This window comes from Cheilinus undulatus, linkage group 11, assembly GCF_018320785.1.
Source record: "Cheilinus undulatus linkage group 11, ASM1832078v1, whole genome shotgun sequence".
NCBI classification, from domain to species: domain Eukaryota; kingdom Metazoa; phylum Chordata; class Actinopteri; order Labriformes; family Labridae; genus Cheilinus; species Cheilinus undulatus.
Genome location: NC_054875.1, coordinates 252,501 through 272,500, shown reverse-complemented (window position 1 = coordinate 272,500; position 20,000 = coordinate 252,501). Strand labels below are relative to the sequence as shown.

Below are 20,000 nucleotides of genomic sequence, written 5' to 3'. Positions count from 1 at the left end.
GCTGTTTTCAGCTACAAACACCAAATTAGTACCAACCATAGAGACTTCCTCTCTCTAAAGGCCACATGGTGAGAACAGAACTAGGGCTGTTTTTAAGTTATTCTGCTGCAGTCTGAAAAATCAAATATATTTTTTTAAGAGTGTCACTACCGAACACATCATTACTGCTACTGAAAAAAGGTTTTGAGTTTTGAGTCACTACAGAAACAGTTACCACGGTAACAGTCACTACGGTAACATACGGTAACGCTGAGGCTGTGGCCTGGATGTTTGAGCCTATCCCAGCTGTCATCGGGTGAGAGGTGCACTGTTTGTCAATCACAGGGCTATTATCATCATCATCATTATTATTATTGTAACTACGGCAATTATCTCATATCCCAAGGTGAACTGAAAAACAGCTAAAACTACATTTTTATCATCACCTTTATATATGTTATATATGTCATACAGCTTTCTGTTCACCACCATTATTATTGCTGATGCCAGTTTTACAGTACACACTGGTCTATTATAACATCAATGATTAACACTGGTCTATTATAATATTAATGATTAACACTGGTCTATTATAATATTAATGATCAACACTGGTCTATTATAATATTAATGATCAACACTGGTCTATTATGATATTAATGATTAACACTGGTCTATTATAATATTAATGATTAACACTGGTCTATTATAATATTAATGATCAACACTGGTCTATTATAATATTAATGATTAACACTGGTCTATTATAATATTAATGATCAACACTGGTCTGTTATGATATTAATGATTAACACTGGTCTATTATAATATTAATGATCATCACTGGTCTGTTATATCATTAATGATTAACACTGGTCTATTATGATATTAATGATTAACACTGGTCTGTTATATCATTAATGATTAACACTGGTCTATTATGATATTAATGATTAACACTGGTCTGTTATATCATTAATGATTAACACTGGTCTATTATGATATTAATGATTAACACTGGTCTGTTATATCATTAATGATTAACACTGGTCTATTATGATATTAATGATTAACACTGGTCTATTATAATATTAATGATCATCACTGGTCTGTTATATCATTAATGATTAACACTGGTCTATGATAACATTAATGATCAACACTGGTCTATTATAATATTAATGATTAACACTGGTCTATTATAACATTAATGATTAACACTGGTCTATTATAACATTAATGATTAACACTGGTCTATTATAACATTAATGATTAACACTGGTCTATTATAACATTAATGATTAACACTGGTCTATGATAACATTAATGATCAACACTGGTCTATTATAATATTAATGATTAACACTGGTCTATTATAACCTTAATGATTAACACTGGTCTATTATAATATTAATGATTAACACTGGTCTGTTATAACATTAATGATTAACACTGGTCTATTATAATATTAATGATTAACACTGGTCTATTATAATATTAATGATTAACACTGGTCTGTTATAACATTAATGATTAACACTGGTCTATTATAACATTAATGATTAACACTGGTCTATTATAATATTAATGATTAACACTGGTCTATTATAACATTAATGATTAACACTGGTCTATTATAATATTAATGATTAACACTGGTCTATTATAACATTAATGATTAACACTGGTCTATTATAATATTAATGATTAACACTGGTCTGTTATAACATTAATGATTAACACTGGTCTATTATAACATTAATGATTAACACTGGTCTATTATAATATTAATGATTAACACTGGTCTGTTATAACATTAATGATTATCACTGGTCTATTATAACAGTAATGATTAACACTGGTCTGTTAAAACATTAATAATTAACACTGGTCTGTTATAACATTAATGATTATCACTGGTCTATTATAATATTAATGATCATCACTGGTCTGTTATATCATTAATGATTAACACTGGTCTATTATGATATTAATGATTAACACTGGTCTGTTATATCATTAATGATTAACACTGGTCTATTATGATATTAATGATTAACACTGGTCTGTTATATCATTAATGATTAACACTGGTCTATTATGATATTAATGATTAACACTGGTCTGTTATATCATTAATGATTTACACTGGTCTATTATGATATTAATGATTAACACTGGTCTGATATATCATTAATGATTAACACTGGTCTATTACGATATTAATGATTAACACTGGTCTATTATAATATTAATGATCATCACTGGTCTGTTATATCATTAATGATTAACACTGGTCTATTATGATATTAATGATTAACACTGGTCTGTTATATCATTAATGATTAACACTGGTCTATTATGATATTAATGATTAACACTGGTCTGTTATATCATTAATGATTAACACTGGTCTATTATGATATTAATGATTAACACTGGTCTATTATAATATTAATGATCATCACTGGTCTGTTATATCATTAATGGTTAACACTGGTCTGTTATGATATTAATGATTAACACTGGTCTATTATAACATTAATGATTAACACTGGTCTATTATAATATTAATGATTAACACTGGTCTGTTATAACATTAATGATTAACACTGGTCTATTATAACATTAATGATTAACACTGGTCTATTATAATATTAATGATTAACACTGGTCTATTATAACATTAATGATTAACACTGGTCTATTATAACATTAATGATTAACACATGTCTATTATAATATTAATGATTAACACTGGTCTATTATAACATTAATGATTAACACTGGTCTATTATAACATTAATGATTAACACTGGTCTGTTAAAACATTAATGATTAACACTGGTCTGTTATAACATTAATGATTATCACTGGTCTATTATAACATTAATGATTAACACTGGTCTATTATAACATTAATGATTAACACTGGTCTGTTATAACATTAATGATTAACACTGGTCTATTTTAACATTAATGATTAACACTGGTCTATTAAAACATTAATGATTAACACTGGTCTATTATAACATTATTGATTAACACTGGTCTGTTAAAACATTAATGATTAACACTGGTCTGTTAAAACATTAATGATTAACACTGGTCTGTTATAACATTAATGATTATCACTGGTCTATTATAACATTAATGATTAACACTGGTCTATTATAACATTAATGATTAACACTGGTCTGTTATAACATTAATGATTAACACTGGTCTATTTTAACATTAATGATTAACACTGGTCTATTAAAACATTAATGATTAACACTGGTCTATTATAACATTAATGATTAACACTGGTCTGTTAAAACATTAATGATTAACACTGGTCTATTATAACATTAATGATTAACACTGGTCTATTTTAACATTACTGATTAACACTGGTCTATTTTAACATTAATGATTAACACTGGTCTATTTTAACATTAATGATTAACACTGGTCTATTATAACATTAATGATTAACACTGGTCTATTTTAACATTACTGATTAACACTGGTCTATTTTAACATTAATGATTAACACTGGTCTGTTAAAACATTAATGATTAACACTGGTCTATTTTAACATTAATGATTAACACTGGTCTGTTAAAACATTAATGATTAACACTGGTCTATTTTAACATTAATGATTAACACTGGTCTATTTTAACATTAATGATTAACAGTGGTCTATTATAACATTAATGATTAACACTGGTCTATTATAACATTAATGATTAACACTGGTCTATTTTAACATTAATGATTAACACTGGTCTATTATAACATTAATGATTAACACTGGTCTATTATAACATTAATGATTAACACTGGTCTATTTTAACATTAATGATTAACACTGGTCTGTTAAAACATTAATGATTAACACTGGTCTATTATAACATTAATGATTAACACTGGTCTATTTTAACATTAATGATTAACACTGGTCTATTATAACATTAATGATTAACACTGGTCTGATATAATAGAGTATAGTGTTTACTTTAATCTTGTTGTTTGGTTTCTGTCTGTTGTCTGATTTTATGTATATTTTTATTTTTTGTAAATGTTCACTTTTACATTGATACCATTGACCTGCCTACAGATGTAAATGAACCCACTGTTACGCCCACAGTGGGCGTGGTCTTACAGCTTTACTTCCTGTGGTTGGGTCCTTGACGTAGTGAGCTGTCTGAGAGCGGCTCTGACTGTCATCACTCCCCGAGGTTTTACCCAGGGGCTGCTGGTCCTTCTTAGAGCCGACGCAGCCCATCCTGACTCCTGTAGGGGGGACGAGAGGATCAATCAATCAGTCAATCAATCAATCAATCAAGAAAGCAATCAATCTATCAGTTGATCATTCAGCCAATCAATCAAAGATTTCTGTGGTTGATCTGATCATGATCTGTCCCTCTGTAAATGATTGTCTCAGATGTTCTCCAGAAATCACATCAGGATCAGGATCAGTGCCTGTATCAGGTTCTGGATCAGGATCAGGATCAATGTCAGAATCAGGATTGCTAAATAATAGTCTGGCTCCGGATCAACAGATGGGCCAAGCAGTGACACCATTGGAGAAGCTACAAAGAACCATCCATGATCTACACCACTTAACCCCTTCATTACAATGACAGTTTGAGTCTTTAGTCTGCTTAGAGATCATAAATCTGTTTTTAGGTAGACCAGACCATGAAGAACAGCCTCAACCACAAAAACACTCGGACTCTTTAAATAACAAGGCTACGATGGTCTGCAGACACAGTGGGGACTCTGACCTTAGACAGAGGTTGGAGGAACCTGTCTGATCTGGATTGAGATGTTGGGGTTTAGTTTATGCACACATAAAGTCTTTCAATAATAGCCTCAGTTAAACCAGAGCTGAAAGGCTAATGGTTTGTGTGGTTCTCTGTGTCTATAATGGTGCTCTCGTCTCTCTCTCTCACTGCAGGCTGGTTGGTGAGGGCAGGACTACTGGGTTTTCAAGGCGGCATCCCAGCCGCAGATAATCCTTGGCAATCAAGATCTCGTCTCCTTGTGTTGAACCGTCAGATGCCTGAATATAGCACGGTTGAATCTATGATACTCCAGTGGGTTTTAACAGTTCCCCCATCTGTCTCTCTGCCAGTGCTCCCACCATCGGTTGCACTAATGTTCTTGCCAAATAAACTCCTCTAACCTGATGACCTAGTCTCACGCTCTGCTCGTGGGTCCTTGTCTCATGTTTATCTGGACTGTTTCTTTCAAAGAACAACATGAATGTCTAATACTTACATTTAGAAACAAACATTACTATGAAAAAACAAGTCATTTGTTGTTCTTTCTTCACAGGAAGCAGGAGGAGAATTATCTAAATTATTTTGAGAAAAATGTAGCTCTATATAAAGCGTTTCTACAAGTAGAAGAAAAAGTTCTATAATGAGTAGGAAATATTTCTATATGGAATAAAAACAGCTCCTAAAGGGCTCGGGACAACGCTACGGAGCAAAACAGCTCCTAAAGTGCTCGGGACAACGCTACGGAGCAAAACAGCTCCTAAAGAGCTCGGGACAACGCTACGGAGCAAAACAGCTCCTAAAGAGCTCGGGACAACGCTACGGAGCAAAACAGCTCCTAAAGGGCTCGGGACAACGCTACGGAGCAAAACAGCTCCTAAAGGGCTCGGGACAACGCTACAGAACAAAAACAGCTCCTAAAGGGCTCGGGACAACGCTACAGGGCAAAAACAGCTCCTAAAGGGCTCGGGACAACGCTACAGGGCAAAAACAGCTCCTAAAGGGCTCGGGACAACGCTACGGAGCAAAACAGCTCCTAAAGGGCTCGGGACAACACTACGGAGCAAAACAGCTCCTAAAGTGCTCGGGACAACGCTACGGAGCAAAACAGCTCCTAAAGTGCTTGGGACAACGCTACGGAGCAAAACAGCTCCTAAAGTGCTCAGGACAATGCTACGGAGCAAAACAGCTCCTAAAGGGCTCGGGACAACGCTACGGAGCAAAAACAGCTCCTAAAGGGCTCGGGACAACGCTACGGACAACGAGCAAAAACAGCTCCTAAAGTGCTCGGGACAACGCTACGGAGCAAAACAGCTCCTAAAGGGCTTGGGACAACGCTACAGGACAAAAACAGCTCCTAAAGGGCTCGGGAAAACGCTACAGGACAAAAACAGCTCCTAAAGGGCTCGACAACGCTACGGAGCAAAACAGCTCCTAAAGTGCTCGGGACAACGCTACAGGACAAAAACAGCTCCTAAAGGGCTCGGGACAACGCTACGGAACAAAACAGCTCCTAAAGTGCTCGGGACAACGCTACAGAGCAAAACAGCTCCTAAAGTGCTCGGGACAACGCTACAGGGCAAAAACAGCTCCTAAAGGGCTCGGGACAATGCTACGGAGCAAAACAGTTCCTAAAGTGCTCGGGACAACGCTACGGAGCAAAACAGCTCTGTAAGGGCTCGGGACAACGCTACAGAGCAAAACAGCTCCTAAAGTGCTCGGGACAACGCTACGCAGCAAAACAGCTCCTAAAGGGCTCGGGACAACGCTACGGAGCAAAACAGCTCCTAAAGTGCTCGGGACAACGCTACGGAGCAAAACAGCTCCTAAAGGGCTCGGGACAACGCTACAGGACATAAACAGCTCCTAAAGTGCTTGGGACAACGCTACGGAGCAAAACAGCTCCTAAAGGGCTCGGGACAACGCTACGGAGCAAAACAGCTCCTAAAGGGCTCGGGACAACGCTACGGAGCAAAACAGCTCCTAAAGTGCTCGGGACAACGCTACGGAGCAAAACAGCTCCTAAAGTACTCGGGACAACGCTACGGAGCAAAACAGCTCCTAAAGTGCTCGGGACAACGCTACAGGACAAAAACAGCTCCTAAAGGGCTCGGGACAACGCTACTGAGCAAAACAGCTCCTAAAGTGCTCAGGACAACGCTACGGAGCAAAACAGCTCTGTAAGGGCTCGGGACAACGCTACGGAGCAAAACAGCTCCTAAAGGGCTCGGGACAACGCTACGGAGCAAAACAGCTCCTAAAGTGCTCAGGACAACGCTACGGAGCAAAACAGCTCCTAAAGGGCTCGGGACAACGCTACAGGGCAAAAACAGCTCCTAAAGGGCTCGGGACAACGCTACGGAGCAAAACAGCTCTGTAAGGGCTCGGGACAACGCTACAGGGCAAAAACAGCTCCTAAAGGGCTCGGGACAACGCTACGGAGCAAAACAGCTCCTAAAGTGCTCGGGACAACGCTACGGAGCAAAACAGCTCCTAAAGTGCTCGGGACAACGCTACAGGGCAAAAACAGCTCCTAAAGGGCTCGGGACAACGCTACGGAGCAAAACAGCTCCTAAAGTGCTCAGGACAACGCTACGGAGCAAAACAGCTCTGTAAGGGCTCAGGACAACGCTACGGAGCAAAACAGCTCCTAAAGTGCTCGGGACAACGCTACGGAGCAAAACAGCTCCTAAAGTGCTTGGGACAACGCTACGGAGCAAAACAGCTCCTAAAGTGCTCAGGACAATGCTACGGAGCAAAACAGCTCCTAAAGGGCTCGGGACAACGCTACGGAGCAAAAACAGCTCCTAAAGGGCTCGGGACAACGCTACGGACAACGAGCAAAAACAGCTCCTAAAGTGCTCGGGACAACGCTACGGAGCAAAACAGCTCCTAAAGGGCTTGGGACAACGCTACAGGACAAAAACAGCTCCTAAAGGGCTCGGGACAACGCTACAGGACAAAAACAGCTCCTAAAGGGCTCGGGACAACGCTACGGAGCAAAAACAGCTCCTAAAGTGCTCGGGACAACGCTACAGGACAAAAACAGCTCCTAAAGGGCTCGGGACAACGCTACGGAACAAAACAGCTCCTAAAGTGCTCGGGACAACGCTACAGAGCAAAACAGCTCCTAAAGTGCTCGGGACAACGCTACAGGGCAAAAACAGCTCCTAAAGGGCTCGGGACAATGCTACGGAGCAAAACAGTTCCTAAAGTGCTCGGGACAACGCTACGGAGCAAAACAGCTCTGTAAGGGCTCGGGACAACGCTACAGAGCAAAACAGCTCCTAAAGTGCTCGGGACAACGCTACGCAGCAAAACAGCTCCTAAAGGGCTCGGGACAACGCTACGGAGCAAAACAGCTCCTAAAGTGCTCGGGACAACGCTACGGAGCAAAACAGCTCCTAAAGGGCTCGGGACAACGCTACAGGGCAAAAACAGCTCCTAAAGGGCTCGGGACAACGCTACGGAGCAAAACAGCTCTGTAAGTGCTCGGGACAACGCTACGGAGCAAAACAGCTCCTAAAGGGCTCGGGACAACGCCACGGAGCAAAACAGCTCCTAAAGTGCTCGACAACGCCACGGAGCAAAACAGCTCCTAAAGTACTGGACAACGCCACGGAGCAAAACAGCTCCTAAAGTGCTCGGACAACGCTACAGGACAAAAACAGCTCCTAAAGGGCTCGGGACAACGCTACTGAGCAAAACAGCTCCTAAAGTGCTCAGGACAACGCTACGGAGCAAAACAGCTCTGTAAGGGCTCGGGACAACGCTACGGAGCAAAACAGCTCCTAAAGGGCTCGGGACAACGCTACGGAGCAAAACAGCTCCTAAAGTGCTCAGGACAACGCTACGGAGCAAAACAGCTACAAAAGGGCACCGGACAACCCATCAGGGCAAAAACAGCTCCTAAAGGGCTCGGGACAACGCTACGGAGCAAAACAGCTCTGTAAGGGCTCGGGACAACGCTACAGGGCAAAAACAGCTCCTAAAGGGCTCGGGACAACGCTACGGAGCAAAACAGCTCCTAAAGTGCTCGGGACAACGCTACGGAGCAAAACAGCTCCTAAAGTGCTCGGGACAACGCTACAGGGCAAAAACAGCTCCTAAAGGGCTCGGGACAACGCTACGGAGCAAAACAGCTCCTAAAGTGCTCAGGACAACGCTACGGAGCAAAACAGCTCTGTAAGGGCTCAGGACAACGCTACGGAGCAAAACAGCTCCTAAAGTGCTCGGGACAACGCTACGGAGCAAAACAGCTCCTAAAGTGCTCGGGACAACGCTACGGAGCAAAACAGCTCCTAAAGGGCTCGGGACAACGCTACGGAGCAAAACAGCTCCTAAAGTGCTCGGGACAACGCTACGGAGCAAAACAGCTCCTAAAGGGCTCGGGACAACGCTACGGAGCAAAACAGCTCCTAAAGTGCTCGGGACAACGCTACGGAGCAAAACAGCTCCTAAAGGGCTCGGGACAACGCTACAGGACAAAAACAGCTCCTAAAGGGCTCGGGACAACGCTACAGGACATAAACAGCTCCTAAAGGGCTCAGGATAACGCTACAGGGCAAAAACAGCTCCTAAAGTGCTCGGGACAACGCTACGGAGCAAAACAGCTCCTAAAGTGCTCGGGACAACACTACGGAGCAAAACAGCTCCTAAAGTGCTCGGGACAACGCTACAGGGCAAAAACAGCTCCTAAAGGGCTCGGGACAACGCTACAGGGCAAAAACAGCTCCTAAAGGGCTCGGGTAAACGCTACGGAGCAAAACAGCTCTGTAAGGGCTCGGGACAACGCTACGGAGCAAAACAGCTCCTAAAGTGCTCGGGACAATGCTACGGAGCAAAACAGCTCTGTAAGTGCCTGGGACAACGGTACAGGGCAAAAACAGCTCCTAAAGGGCTCGGGACAACGCTACGGAACAAAACAGCTGTGTAAGGGCCCCTATCATAGCCATTTCTTAGCCCCTAACTTAACCCCTATCTTAGCACGTTCTTAGCCCTTATCTGAGCCCTTATCTTACCTCTATCTTAGCCCTTTCCTTAGCCCCTATATTTGCCCTTGCTTATCCTCTAATATTAGCCCTTTCTTAGCCTCTATCTCAGCACTTATTTAAACCCCTATCTTAGCCCTTTCTTAGCCTTTATCTAACCCCCTATCTCAGCCCATTTCGTAGCCCCATTCTAAGCCCCAATCTTAGCCCCTACCTTACAACTTATCTTAGTATCTTATCTTAGCCCCTATCTCAGCCATCATTTAGCCCCTATCTTAGCCCTTTCTTAGCCTTTATCTTAGCCCCTATCTTAGCCCTTTCTTAGCCCCTATCTTAGCCCTTTCCTAGCCTTATCTTAGCCTGTTTTGTTAGCCCCTATCTTAGCCCTTTTTCTTAGCCCCTATCCTAGCTCTTTCTTAACCCCTATCTTAGACCTTCCTTAGCCCCTACCTTAGCCCTTTTTCTTAGCCCTGATCTTAGCCCTTTCTTAGCCTTTATCTTAGTCTGTTCTTAGCCTTTATCTTAGCCCTTTTCTTAGCCCCTTTTTTAGCCATTACTTAGCCCCTATCTCAGCCCTTATTTTAGCCCCTATCTTAGCCCCGATCATAGCCCTTTCTTAGCCCCATCTTTGTCCCTATCTTAGCCCCTTTCTTAGACCCCATCTTAGCCTCTTATCTTAACCCCGTTCTCAGTCCTGTTCTTAGCCCCTATCTTAGCCCTTTTCTTAGCCCCTGTCTCAGCTCGTCTTAGCCCTATTGTTAGCCCCTATCTTAGCCCTTTCTTAGCCCCTATCTTAGACCCCATCCTAGCCTCTTTTCTTAGCCATTTCCCAGCCCTGTTCTAAGCCCCTATCTTAGTCCTTTCTTAGCCCTTTCTTAGCCCCTAACCTAACCTCTATCTTAGCACGTTCTTAGCCCCTATTTTAGCCTTTTCTTAGCCCTTATCTAAGCCCTTATCTTACCTCTATCTTAGCCCTTTCCTTAGCCAAAACCTTGCCCTTTCTTAGCCTCTAATCTTAGCCCTCTCTAAGCCTCTTTCATAGCCCTTATTTTAGCCCCTATCTTTGCCCTTTGTTAGTCTTTATCTTAGCCCCTTTCTTAGGCCCTATGTTACCTCTTGTCTTAGCCGCAATCTTAGCCTTTCCTTAGCCCCTGTCTTAGCCCTTTCTTAGCCCCTATCTTAACCCTTTCTTAGCCCTTTCTTAGCCCCTATCTTAGACCCCATCTTAGCATCTTTTCTTAGTCCCAATCTCAACCATCTTCTTAGCCTTTATCTTAGCCCTTTGCTAGACCTTATCTTGGCCCTTTCTTAGCTCTTCTTAGCCTCTATTTTAACCCCTGTCTTAGCCCGTATCTTAGCCCTTTCTTAGTCTCTATCTTAGCCATCTCGTAGCCCCTATCTTAGCCCTTTCCTTAGCCCTTATTTTAGCCCCTATCTTTGCCCTTTGTTAGTCTTTATCTTAGCCCCTTTCTTAGGCCCTATGTTACCTCTTGTCTTAGCCCCAATCTTAGCCTTTCCTTAGCCCCTGTCTTTGCCCTTTCTCAGTCTTTATCCTTGCCCTTTCTTAGGCTCTATTGTAACCCTTTTCTTAGCCTTTGCTTAGCCCCTTTATTAGCCATTTCTTAGCCTCTTTCTTACCTCTTTCCCTTAGTTTTGCCTGTTCATGTCAGGTGAAAGGTTATCCCACATCTCTCTGAATCAAGGGGAAGGGCTAAGGGGAAGAAAAGGGACTGGCTGTTACTGTGGTAAATTTACTGTTCTGGAAGTTTGGTTTCAGACTTTTTCTGAGGATTAAAAAACAGTCACAGTTAGGGGTGTGACCAGATCTTGTGCCTCAAGATCTCGTGAGATCAAAACGCCACGAGATTTCTTGTCGCAGAAAAATCAATCTTGCGAGATCAATACTGCGCAGACACTTGGAGCAGCAGCTCTCCTTACAGAAAAAATACCAAATGGGAAGTTATAAACGATCACAAACATGCCCTGGACACTTTAAAACTGCTGATGAGTGAGCTAATGAGGAACAGGAGCTGATGCGGTGTCCATTAAGACCGCTCCAACCCCCTCCCCTCGCGTGCGTTACTTGGGCCGTACATGATCCGCCTATGCATCATCAGAACTGTGAATTGATGAAATGCTGCTGGTGAAAGCCTGTGCAGTCTCCATGTGGAGAAGTCAGCGTTTATTCAGCTCGTGTATGTGCGCAGACTCGCTCTTAGCTAAACTAACTGTTTGAGCGCCACAGAGTCCACTGTTAGCGCCAAAAAGCGAAGTTAGAGCTTCAGTTAAGCGCGCCCTGTTTGTTGTCTGACAGCAGACAGAGCAGAGACACAGACTTTCTCACCAACACACACACATTAACACACACGCTCATCTGTGTGTTGTGTCCAACACTGTTAAAGCTCATGTGAGAAAAAAGACCATAAAACGATACAATAATCTATTTCTTTAAATTACAATGTGTTATTGACGTAAAGATTTATTTTGAGTGTTGAAAATATGGATGTCCTTAAAGAGGATGAAAAAAAGTTTGATTTCACAGCTCTTGCAGCTCTTTATATTTCAGTCTGTTGTAAACAGTGCTTAAAGTACTTTTAAAATAATCTAAATGCTTTTATTTTATAGAAGTATAATATTAAAAATAGTTATTGTAATTGTAGTGATGAGTGCATAGTGTAGTAGATTAAAGATTTTGTAGACTGTTAAAATGAAAGGTTGGATTTGAAGAGCATTAAAATGTACAGTTTGAGTCAAAGTTAGACAAAACATACTCTTTGGAAGCACTAATAGTCTATTTAGTACTTATTTCAAACATTTTTGAATAGATCTGAATGCATTGTAATTATGACTTTCAGTTGTATAAAGGACATATTATCCACCCATGTATTTTTTTCCAAAATTAAAAAAAAAAAGTGTAAAATCTCATCTCGTCTCGTCGGCCCAAATCTTGTCTCGTCTAGTGAGATAAGTGTCTCGTCACACCCCTGGTCACGGTGAAATGTTTTCAGGTTAAAACCAGAGAGGAATCTGAAAACCTTCCCTTTTCTTTTATACATTGTTAATAATCCAGTGAAGAGGGTTCTGGTTTATCAACGGAGAATAAAAACTAAAATTTGCCCTGGTTTTGCTCAAAGACTCTGTCCTGGTTCATCATTTTCACATCAGACTCTGATGGGAGGAACACCAACAGCTTCCTCTTCCTCAGGCTGAAGATCATTAATCATTCATGGTCTGGATGTTTGGAGCAGCTGTTGGTACTTATTAATTCTGACGGTAATGTAAAACTTCACTGAACAGACAGAAAGTTCCAGAAACAAACTGATTCTTAGTGGTCAGGTTTACATCAGACATCAGGAGAACTTAGGAGACCATTCAGAGAACATTAGGAAGACTTGGGCGGTACTTTAGGAGAACTTAGGGGAACGTAAGGAGAATTTTAGGAGGATATTAGGAGAACTTCTGATAACATTAGGAGAACTTTAGGATAACTTAGGAAAACTTAAGAGACCATCAGGGTTACATTAGGAGAACTTAGGAGACCATGAGCAGAACTTTAGGAGAACTTTAGGATAACTTAGGAGAACTCTAGGAGTACTTTAGGAGAACTTTGGGAGAACATTAGGAGAACACTAGGAGTACTTTAGGAGAACTTTAGGAGACCATAAGGAGAACTTAAGGAGTACTTCACCAGACCATGAGGAGAACTTAAGGAGAACTTTAGGAGGACTTTAGGAGAACTTAGGAGACCCATAGGAGAACTTTAGGAGAACATTAAGAGAACTTTAGGAGTATGTCACAAGACCATTAGGACTACTTAGGGAGAACTTAGGAGGACATAAGGAGAACTGTAGGACTACATTAGGTGATGGTTAGTAGATCAGGACATGATCGCGAGTCAGTATGTCAGATCAAAAAGCAGCTAAATTAAAGACAAGTGTTCGACTAAAGGAACTTTAGAGTTGAATTGATAAGACTTAGCTATTATAGAAGTGATCCCAGATGGTGGCCCATGAATCAGGCACACATTTATAGATCTGTGCACACACATTTATAGATCTGTGCACACATTTATAGATCTGTGCACACATTTACAGATCTGTGCTGACATTTATAGATCTGTGCACACAGTTACAGATCTGTGCACATACATTTATAGATCTGTGCACACATTTATAGATCTGTGCACACATTTATAGATCTGTGCACACAGTTACAGATCTGTGCACATACATTTATAGATCTGTGCACACATTTACAGATCTGTGCACATACATTTATAGATCTGTGCACACATTTATAGATCTGTGCACACATTTATAGATCTGTGCACACAGTTACAGATCTGTGCACATACATTTATAGATCTGTGCACACAGTTACAGATCTGTGCACATACATTTATAGATCTGTGCTCACATTTACAGATCTGTGCACATACATTTATAGATCTGTGCACACATTTATAGATCTGTGCACACATTTATAGATCTGTGCACACAGTTACAGATCTGTGCACACACATTTATAGATCTGTGCACACATTTATAGATCTGTGCACACACATTTATAGACCTGTGCACACAGTTACAGATCTGTGCACACATTTATAGATCTGTGCACACATTTATAGATCTGTGCACACATTTATAGATCTGTGCACACAGTTACAGATCTGTGCACACACATTTATAGATCTGTGCACACATTTATAGATCTGTGCACACACATTTATAGACCTGTGCACACAGTTACAGATCTGTGCACACATTTATATATCTGTGCACACATTTATAGATCTGTGCACATATTTACAGATCTGTGCACACATTTATAGATCTGTGCACACAGTTATAGATCTGTGCACACATTTATAGATCTGTGCACACACATTTATAGATCTGTGCACACATTTACATATCTGTGCACACATTTATAGATCTGTGCACACATTTATAGATCTGTGCACATATTTACAGATCTGTGCACACATTTATAGATCTGTGCACACATTTACAGATCTGTGCACACATTTATAGATCTGTGCACACATTTATAGATCTGTGCACACAGATTTATAGATTTGTGTTTAGTTATTTTTGCACATTAGCATATAGTCTCTAAGAGTGATAGCTCCATACCTCTGACATCATCTTCAAAGGCAAGGATGGAATATTGGTGACGCTCTGGATACTGGGGCCTTTTCCCTCCATTTTTGCCAAATATTAGGCCACAGTTGTCAACTTATGGAAAAGTTGTCAACTTATGTCAACATGAGGAAAACCTGTGTTCTAATGACGTTATTTTGTTAGGAGGTGTAGGTCCGGCCTCAGCTCTGCTTCTGTTTGTTTAAGAACGCCATTTTTAAGAACGCTGTAAACAGAGTTTCCACAAATGTGGGAGGAGTTTAACTAAGGGGACGTTTACAATGACCTAAAACACTGTTAAAGGCAAAAAGGCAAAGAAAATCCTCTGTTTTCAGAAAATCCCCATCTTTCTATGGATCTGGTCTATGTGCGGAATAGCCCTAAAAGGTTTAAAAGAACCCTAAAGGTTTTAACGGTCTCTAAACATCAGAGTTATCAGAGTTAACCATGTTCAAGAGTGCTGTTGGGTGGATGAGGTGTGAAAACATCTTCTCACATAAGGCTGTAAACTCTGACCATTATGAACACAAGCCTTCACAGTAATGTGTGAAAGAACGTGTGATTTAGTTTGCTCCGTGACGATGCAGTCATGGTCTAACTTTGTACTGGTCTTATTCCATGGTCTTATTCCATGGTCTTATTCCATGGGCTTATTCCATGGGCTTATTCCATGCTTTTATTCCATGTTCTTAGTCCATACTTTTATTCCATGGTCTTATTCCATGGTCTTATTCCATGCTTTTATTCCATGCTTTTATTCCATGGTCTCATTCCATGGTCTTATTCCATGGTCTTATTCCATGGTCTTATTCCATGGTCTTATTCCATGCTTTTATTCCATGGTCTCATTCCATGGTCTTATTCCATGGTCTTATTCCATGCTTTTATTCCATGGTCTCATTCCATGGTCTTATTCCATGCTTTTATTCCATGGTCTCATTCCATGGTCTTATTCCATGGTCTTATTCCATGCTTTTATTCCATGGTCTCATTCCATGGTCTTATTCCATGCTTTTATTCCATGGTCTTATTCCATGGTCTAATTCCATGATCTTATTCCATGATCTTATTCCATGATCCTATCTTTTGTCTTATTCCATGCTTTTATTCCATGATCTTATTCCATGGTTTAATTCCATGCTCTTATTCCATGGTCTCATTCCATGGTCTTATTTCATGCTTTTACTCCATGGTCTTATTCCATGGTCTTATTCCATGGTCTTATTCCATGCTTTTACTCCATGGTCTTATTCCATGGTCTTATTCCATGATCTTATTCCATGATCTTATTCCATGGTCTTATTCCATGCTTTTATTCCATGGTCTTATTCCATGGTCTTATTCCATGATCTTATTCCATGGTCTTATTCCATGCTTTTACTCCATGGTCTTATTCCATGGTCTTATTCCATGATCTTATTCCATGCTTTTACTCCATGGTCTTGTTCCATGGTCTTATTCCATGATCTTATTCCATGCTTTTATTCCATGGTCTTATTCCATGGTCTTATTCCATGATCTTATTCCATGATCTTATTCCATGGTCTTATTCCATGATCTTATTCCATGCTTTTACTCCATGGTCTTTTTCCATGGTCTTATTCCATGATCTTATTCCATGCTTTTATTCCATGGTCTTATTCCATGGTCTTATTCCATGATCTTATTCCATGATCTTATTCCATGGTCTTATTCCATGCTTTTATACCATGGTCTTATTCCATGGTCTTATTCCATGGTCTTATTCCATGATCTTATTCCATGGTCTTATTCCATGGTCCTATCTTTTGTCTTATTCCATGCTTTTATTCCATGGTCTTATTCCATGCTTTTATTCCATGGTCTTACTTCATGGTCTCTTTTAATGGTCTTTTTTCTTGGTCTAACATCACTCACCTGTTTTCATGGTCATGCAAAGAGCTGACGCTGTCTATCAGCTGATCAGTCCAATATTTACATGCAGCTCTCACCATGAAGCTGCTCCTGTCGAGTAACATCATGTGTTTGTCTACATGTAAATGTGTAAAATTTATATAAATGTCCCGTCAGTTATTTGTTGGATCAGTTTGAGGAACACAGAAAAGTTTGATGGGATGGTTAGAGCTATTTTCTAGATACATGACAATAAAGACAAGAGGCCCTAACTGAATAAATATATGGTCAGTCAGATTCAGAGACTGTCCAACATATATAGCTCAGGTTCCTTCATGTCTCTGATCTTTGCTGAGATGTTTCGACTCCTTGACTGGAGTCCGCCTGTGGTTAATTAAATTGATTGGATGATTTAGAAAGGCACATGCCTCTCTAGAGAAGGCCTCAAAGCTGACAATGATATCTGAGCAGAAACCAAGTCATGAGGTCAGAGGAGCTACAGCGCACAGAGAGAGGATTGTTGACAGGCACAGATCTGGGCTCATAAAAAAACATGTGTTTGGAGCCCAAATCCAAAGATCCAGAAGGAAAACCAACACTCTAGCCGTCCACTGATCTGGGCTTTATAACAGTCACAGAGTCACTCTGATGATCGCTTAACAGTCACAGAGTCACTCTGATGACCCCTCAACAGTCACAGAGTCACTCTGATGACCCCTCAACAGTCACAGAGTCACTCTGATGACCGCTCAACAGTCACAGAGTCACTCTGATGACCGCTCAACAGTCATAGAGTCACTCTGATGACCGCTCAACAGTCACAGAGTCACTCTGATGACCCCTCAACAGTCACAGAGTCACTCTGATGACCGCTCAACAGTCACAGAGTCACTCTGATGACCCCTCAACAGTCACAGAGTCACTCTGATGACCGCTAAACAGTCACAGAGTCACTCTGATGACCCCTCAACAGTCACAGAGTCACTCTGATGACCGCTCAACAGTCACGGAGTCACTCTGATGACCGCTCAACAGTCACAGAGTCACTCTGATGACCGCTCAACAGTCACAGAGTCACTCTGATGACCGCTCAACAGTCACGGAGTCACTCTGATGACCGCTCAACAGTCACGGAGTCACTCTGATGACCGCTCAACAGTCACAGAGTCACTCTAGTGATCACTCAACTGATGTGAATATTAACCCTTGATCCTCTGGTAGATGTTTGAACATATACAGAATAATAAAACTCTTCAGGTCAGTGAAATGTTGACGCCAGTGGAAAAAGTTCCTCTGAACATGTAGACACAGGAAGTTTGGGTCTTTCTGAGGTAAAACGCTGAACGCTCTCTCTTCCTTTTTTCTCTTTTTGTTCCTCTTTAAACAGCCAATCAGAGAGCAGCGTCAGTCTGTGGATGCATACTTCTATTAAAAAAACTTTCTGGCAAAAAAGAACCTGATACAAGATCAGCAAAGAACACTGGAGACCAGAACCTGGTCTAACCAGACATCCTGGTCTACCATCACTGATCCAGACCACAGACCGTGGTCTAACATCACTGATCCAGACCAGAGATCCTGATCTAACATCACTGATCCAGACCAGAGGTCCTGGTCTACCATCACTGATCCAGACCAGAGATCCTGATCTAACATCACTGATCCAGACCAGAGATCCTGATCTAACATCACTGATCCAGACCAGAGGTCCTGGTCTACCATCACTGATCCAGACCAGAGATCCGGGTCTACCATCACTGATCCAGACCAGGTATCGTGGTCCACAGAGGAGAATCATGTAGTCTAGTCTAGTGTAGTCTAGACTAACCCTAACTGGTTTACAGACACCAGTTTACCCAGGAATGTGATGAAGAAGAATCCTGACCTCCTCAGTTAAAGAACTGTTCTACATGCTGACATGAGAACCACTGAGAGCCGATCTAGAATATAAAAGCGGTTTATTTTAACCCCATCATGTCTCCTACCCCCCCGCCCCCCCACAGGAACCTGGTCTATTTAAAGGGATTTCTACGGTGCTACCTGAGACCGTGTGGTCAGTAAGCCCGGTCTACTTCTCGTGCCTCCAGCTGTGGCTGACTAAACCACACAGAGGAAACATGAAGAGTTAGTTAGAGTTAGAGACATTTACAGCAGTCTGTTCCTCCAGCGCTGTTAAAAACAGCATGAAAGACGTCAGAACTGCCCCATACGGGGTTAAAATGATAAAATGTTCTACTGATAATGAAGAGTCTTTCAGAGAGGACCAGTAACATGCAAAAGAAGAAACTGGAGTCACTTTTAGAGGGCCGTGTCCTCTCCCTGTCAGCTCTCAGGAACCGCCAGAACCGTACAGTCATGGTTTGTAGGACAATATGGCCGCCGGCTCTCTGCCCAGACAATCCGGAACAGACTGAACAGCCAGTCTCTGGTCTTATAGGGCTGTCATAACGCTGAAGTCAGCTACACGTGCTCTGGACCCTGAACATGTGGAGGAACCTTATGTTAGGATTAGAGTCCAGATTCTGCCTACAGCAGTTGGAACGTAGGGATCTACAACCAGCATCAACCCCACACCTCCACAGTCTGGGACTGAACTCTGTCCTCCAAGATGCCATAGCTGACCCCCACAGGGCGGGGTTTATCAGAGACTGCCTCCAGAATCTGGGAGTGGAGAGGATGGAACGTCCTGCCAGCAGTCCTGACCTTTAACCCCATTGAACTCTTGTGAGATCAGCTTGGACGTTCTGTTGGTGCCAGAGTGACCAACACAACCACACTGGCTGACAACCAGCATGAGGGGGAGGAGCCAGGGTGGCAATCAGCACGAGTGGGAGGAGCCAGGCTGTTGTGGCTGTGGCTGTTTGTTAATGGTAAGACTGATAAATCACTGGTCTGTCTGTTTCTTCAGACTTTGATCCTCCAGTCCACCAAACAGGAGTCAGTGGAGAATCAGCTGTTTGGACCAACCACATCCTCAGCTCTGCTGCTCATCCTGTTAAAAATAGATTTCCTTGGTGCTCTTATAGGGACAGAACGAAACCAAAACCTGGACTTCCTGTTGGTCTTTCTTAGAGGATTTCTAATCTGCCCAGTCAGTGATCGGATGTTTTTGTGCCCATGTCGGCGTTTTTTTTGGTTGGGGATGTGAAAGATGACCTTATGAGAAACGGTCTAAACTCTGACCACGCTGACGGTTTCACTTCTGTCTTCTGGGACTATTAACGTTTATGTCAGAACGC

General features: G+C 41.4%; 1 protein-coding gene across 2 annotated transcripts in view; it reads right to left on the bottom strand.

The window, feature by feature from the left end:
* The window catches only part of hck (HCK proto-oncogene, Src family tyrosine kinase), a 54,554-nt gene that overhangs the window by 29,496 nt on the left and 5,058 nt on the right, over window positions 1–20,000 (bottom strand). The window contains exons 1-2 of one of the 2 annotated variants that reach the window (XM_041799100.1): window positions 14,884–15,701; window positions 4,133–4,263 (exon numbers count right to left, since the gene is read on the bottom strand). In XM_041799100.1, coding sequence (XP_041655034.1) covers window positions 4,133–4,255 — 123 coding nt within the window. In that variant the 5' untranslated portion in view covers window positions 4,256–4,263; window positions 14,884–15,701. Of the gene's footprint in view, window positions 1–4,132; window positions 4,264–14,883; window positions 15,702–20,000 lie in introns of those variants that run through there. The other variant, XM_041799099.1, reaches the window with a different exon arrangement.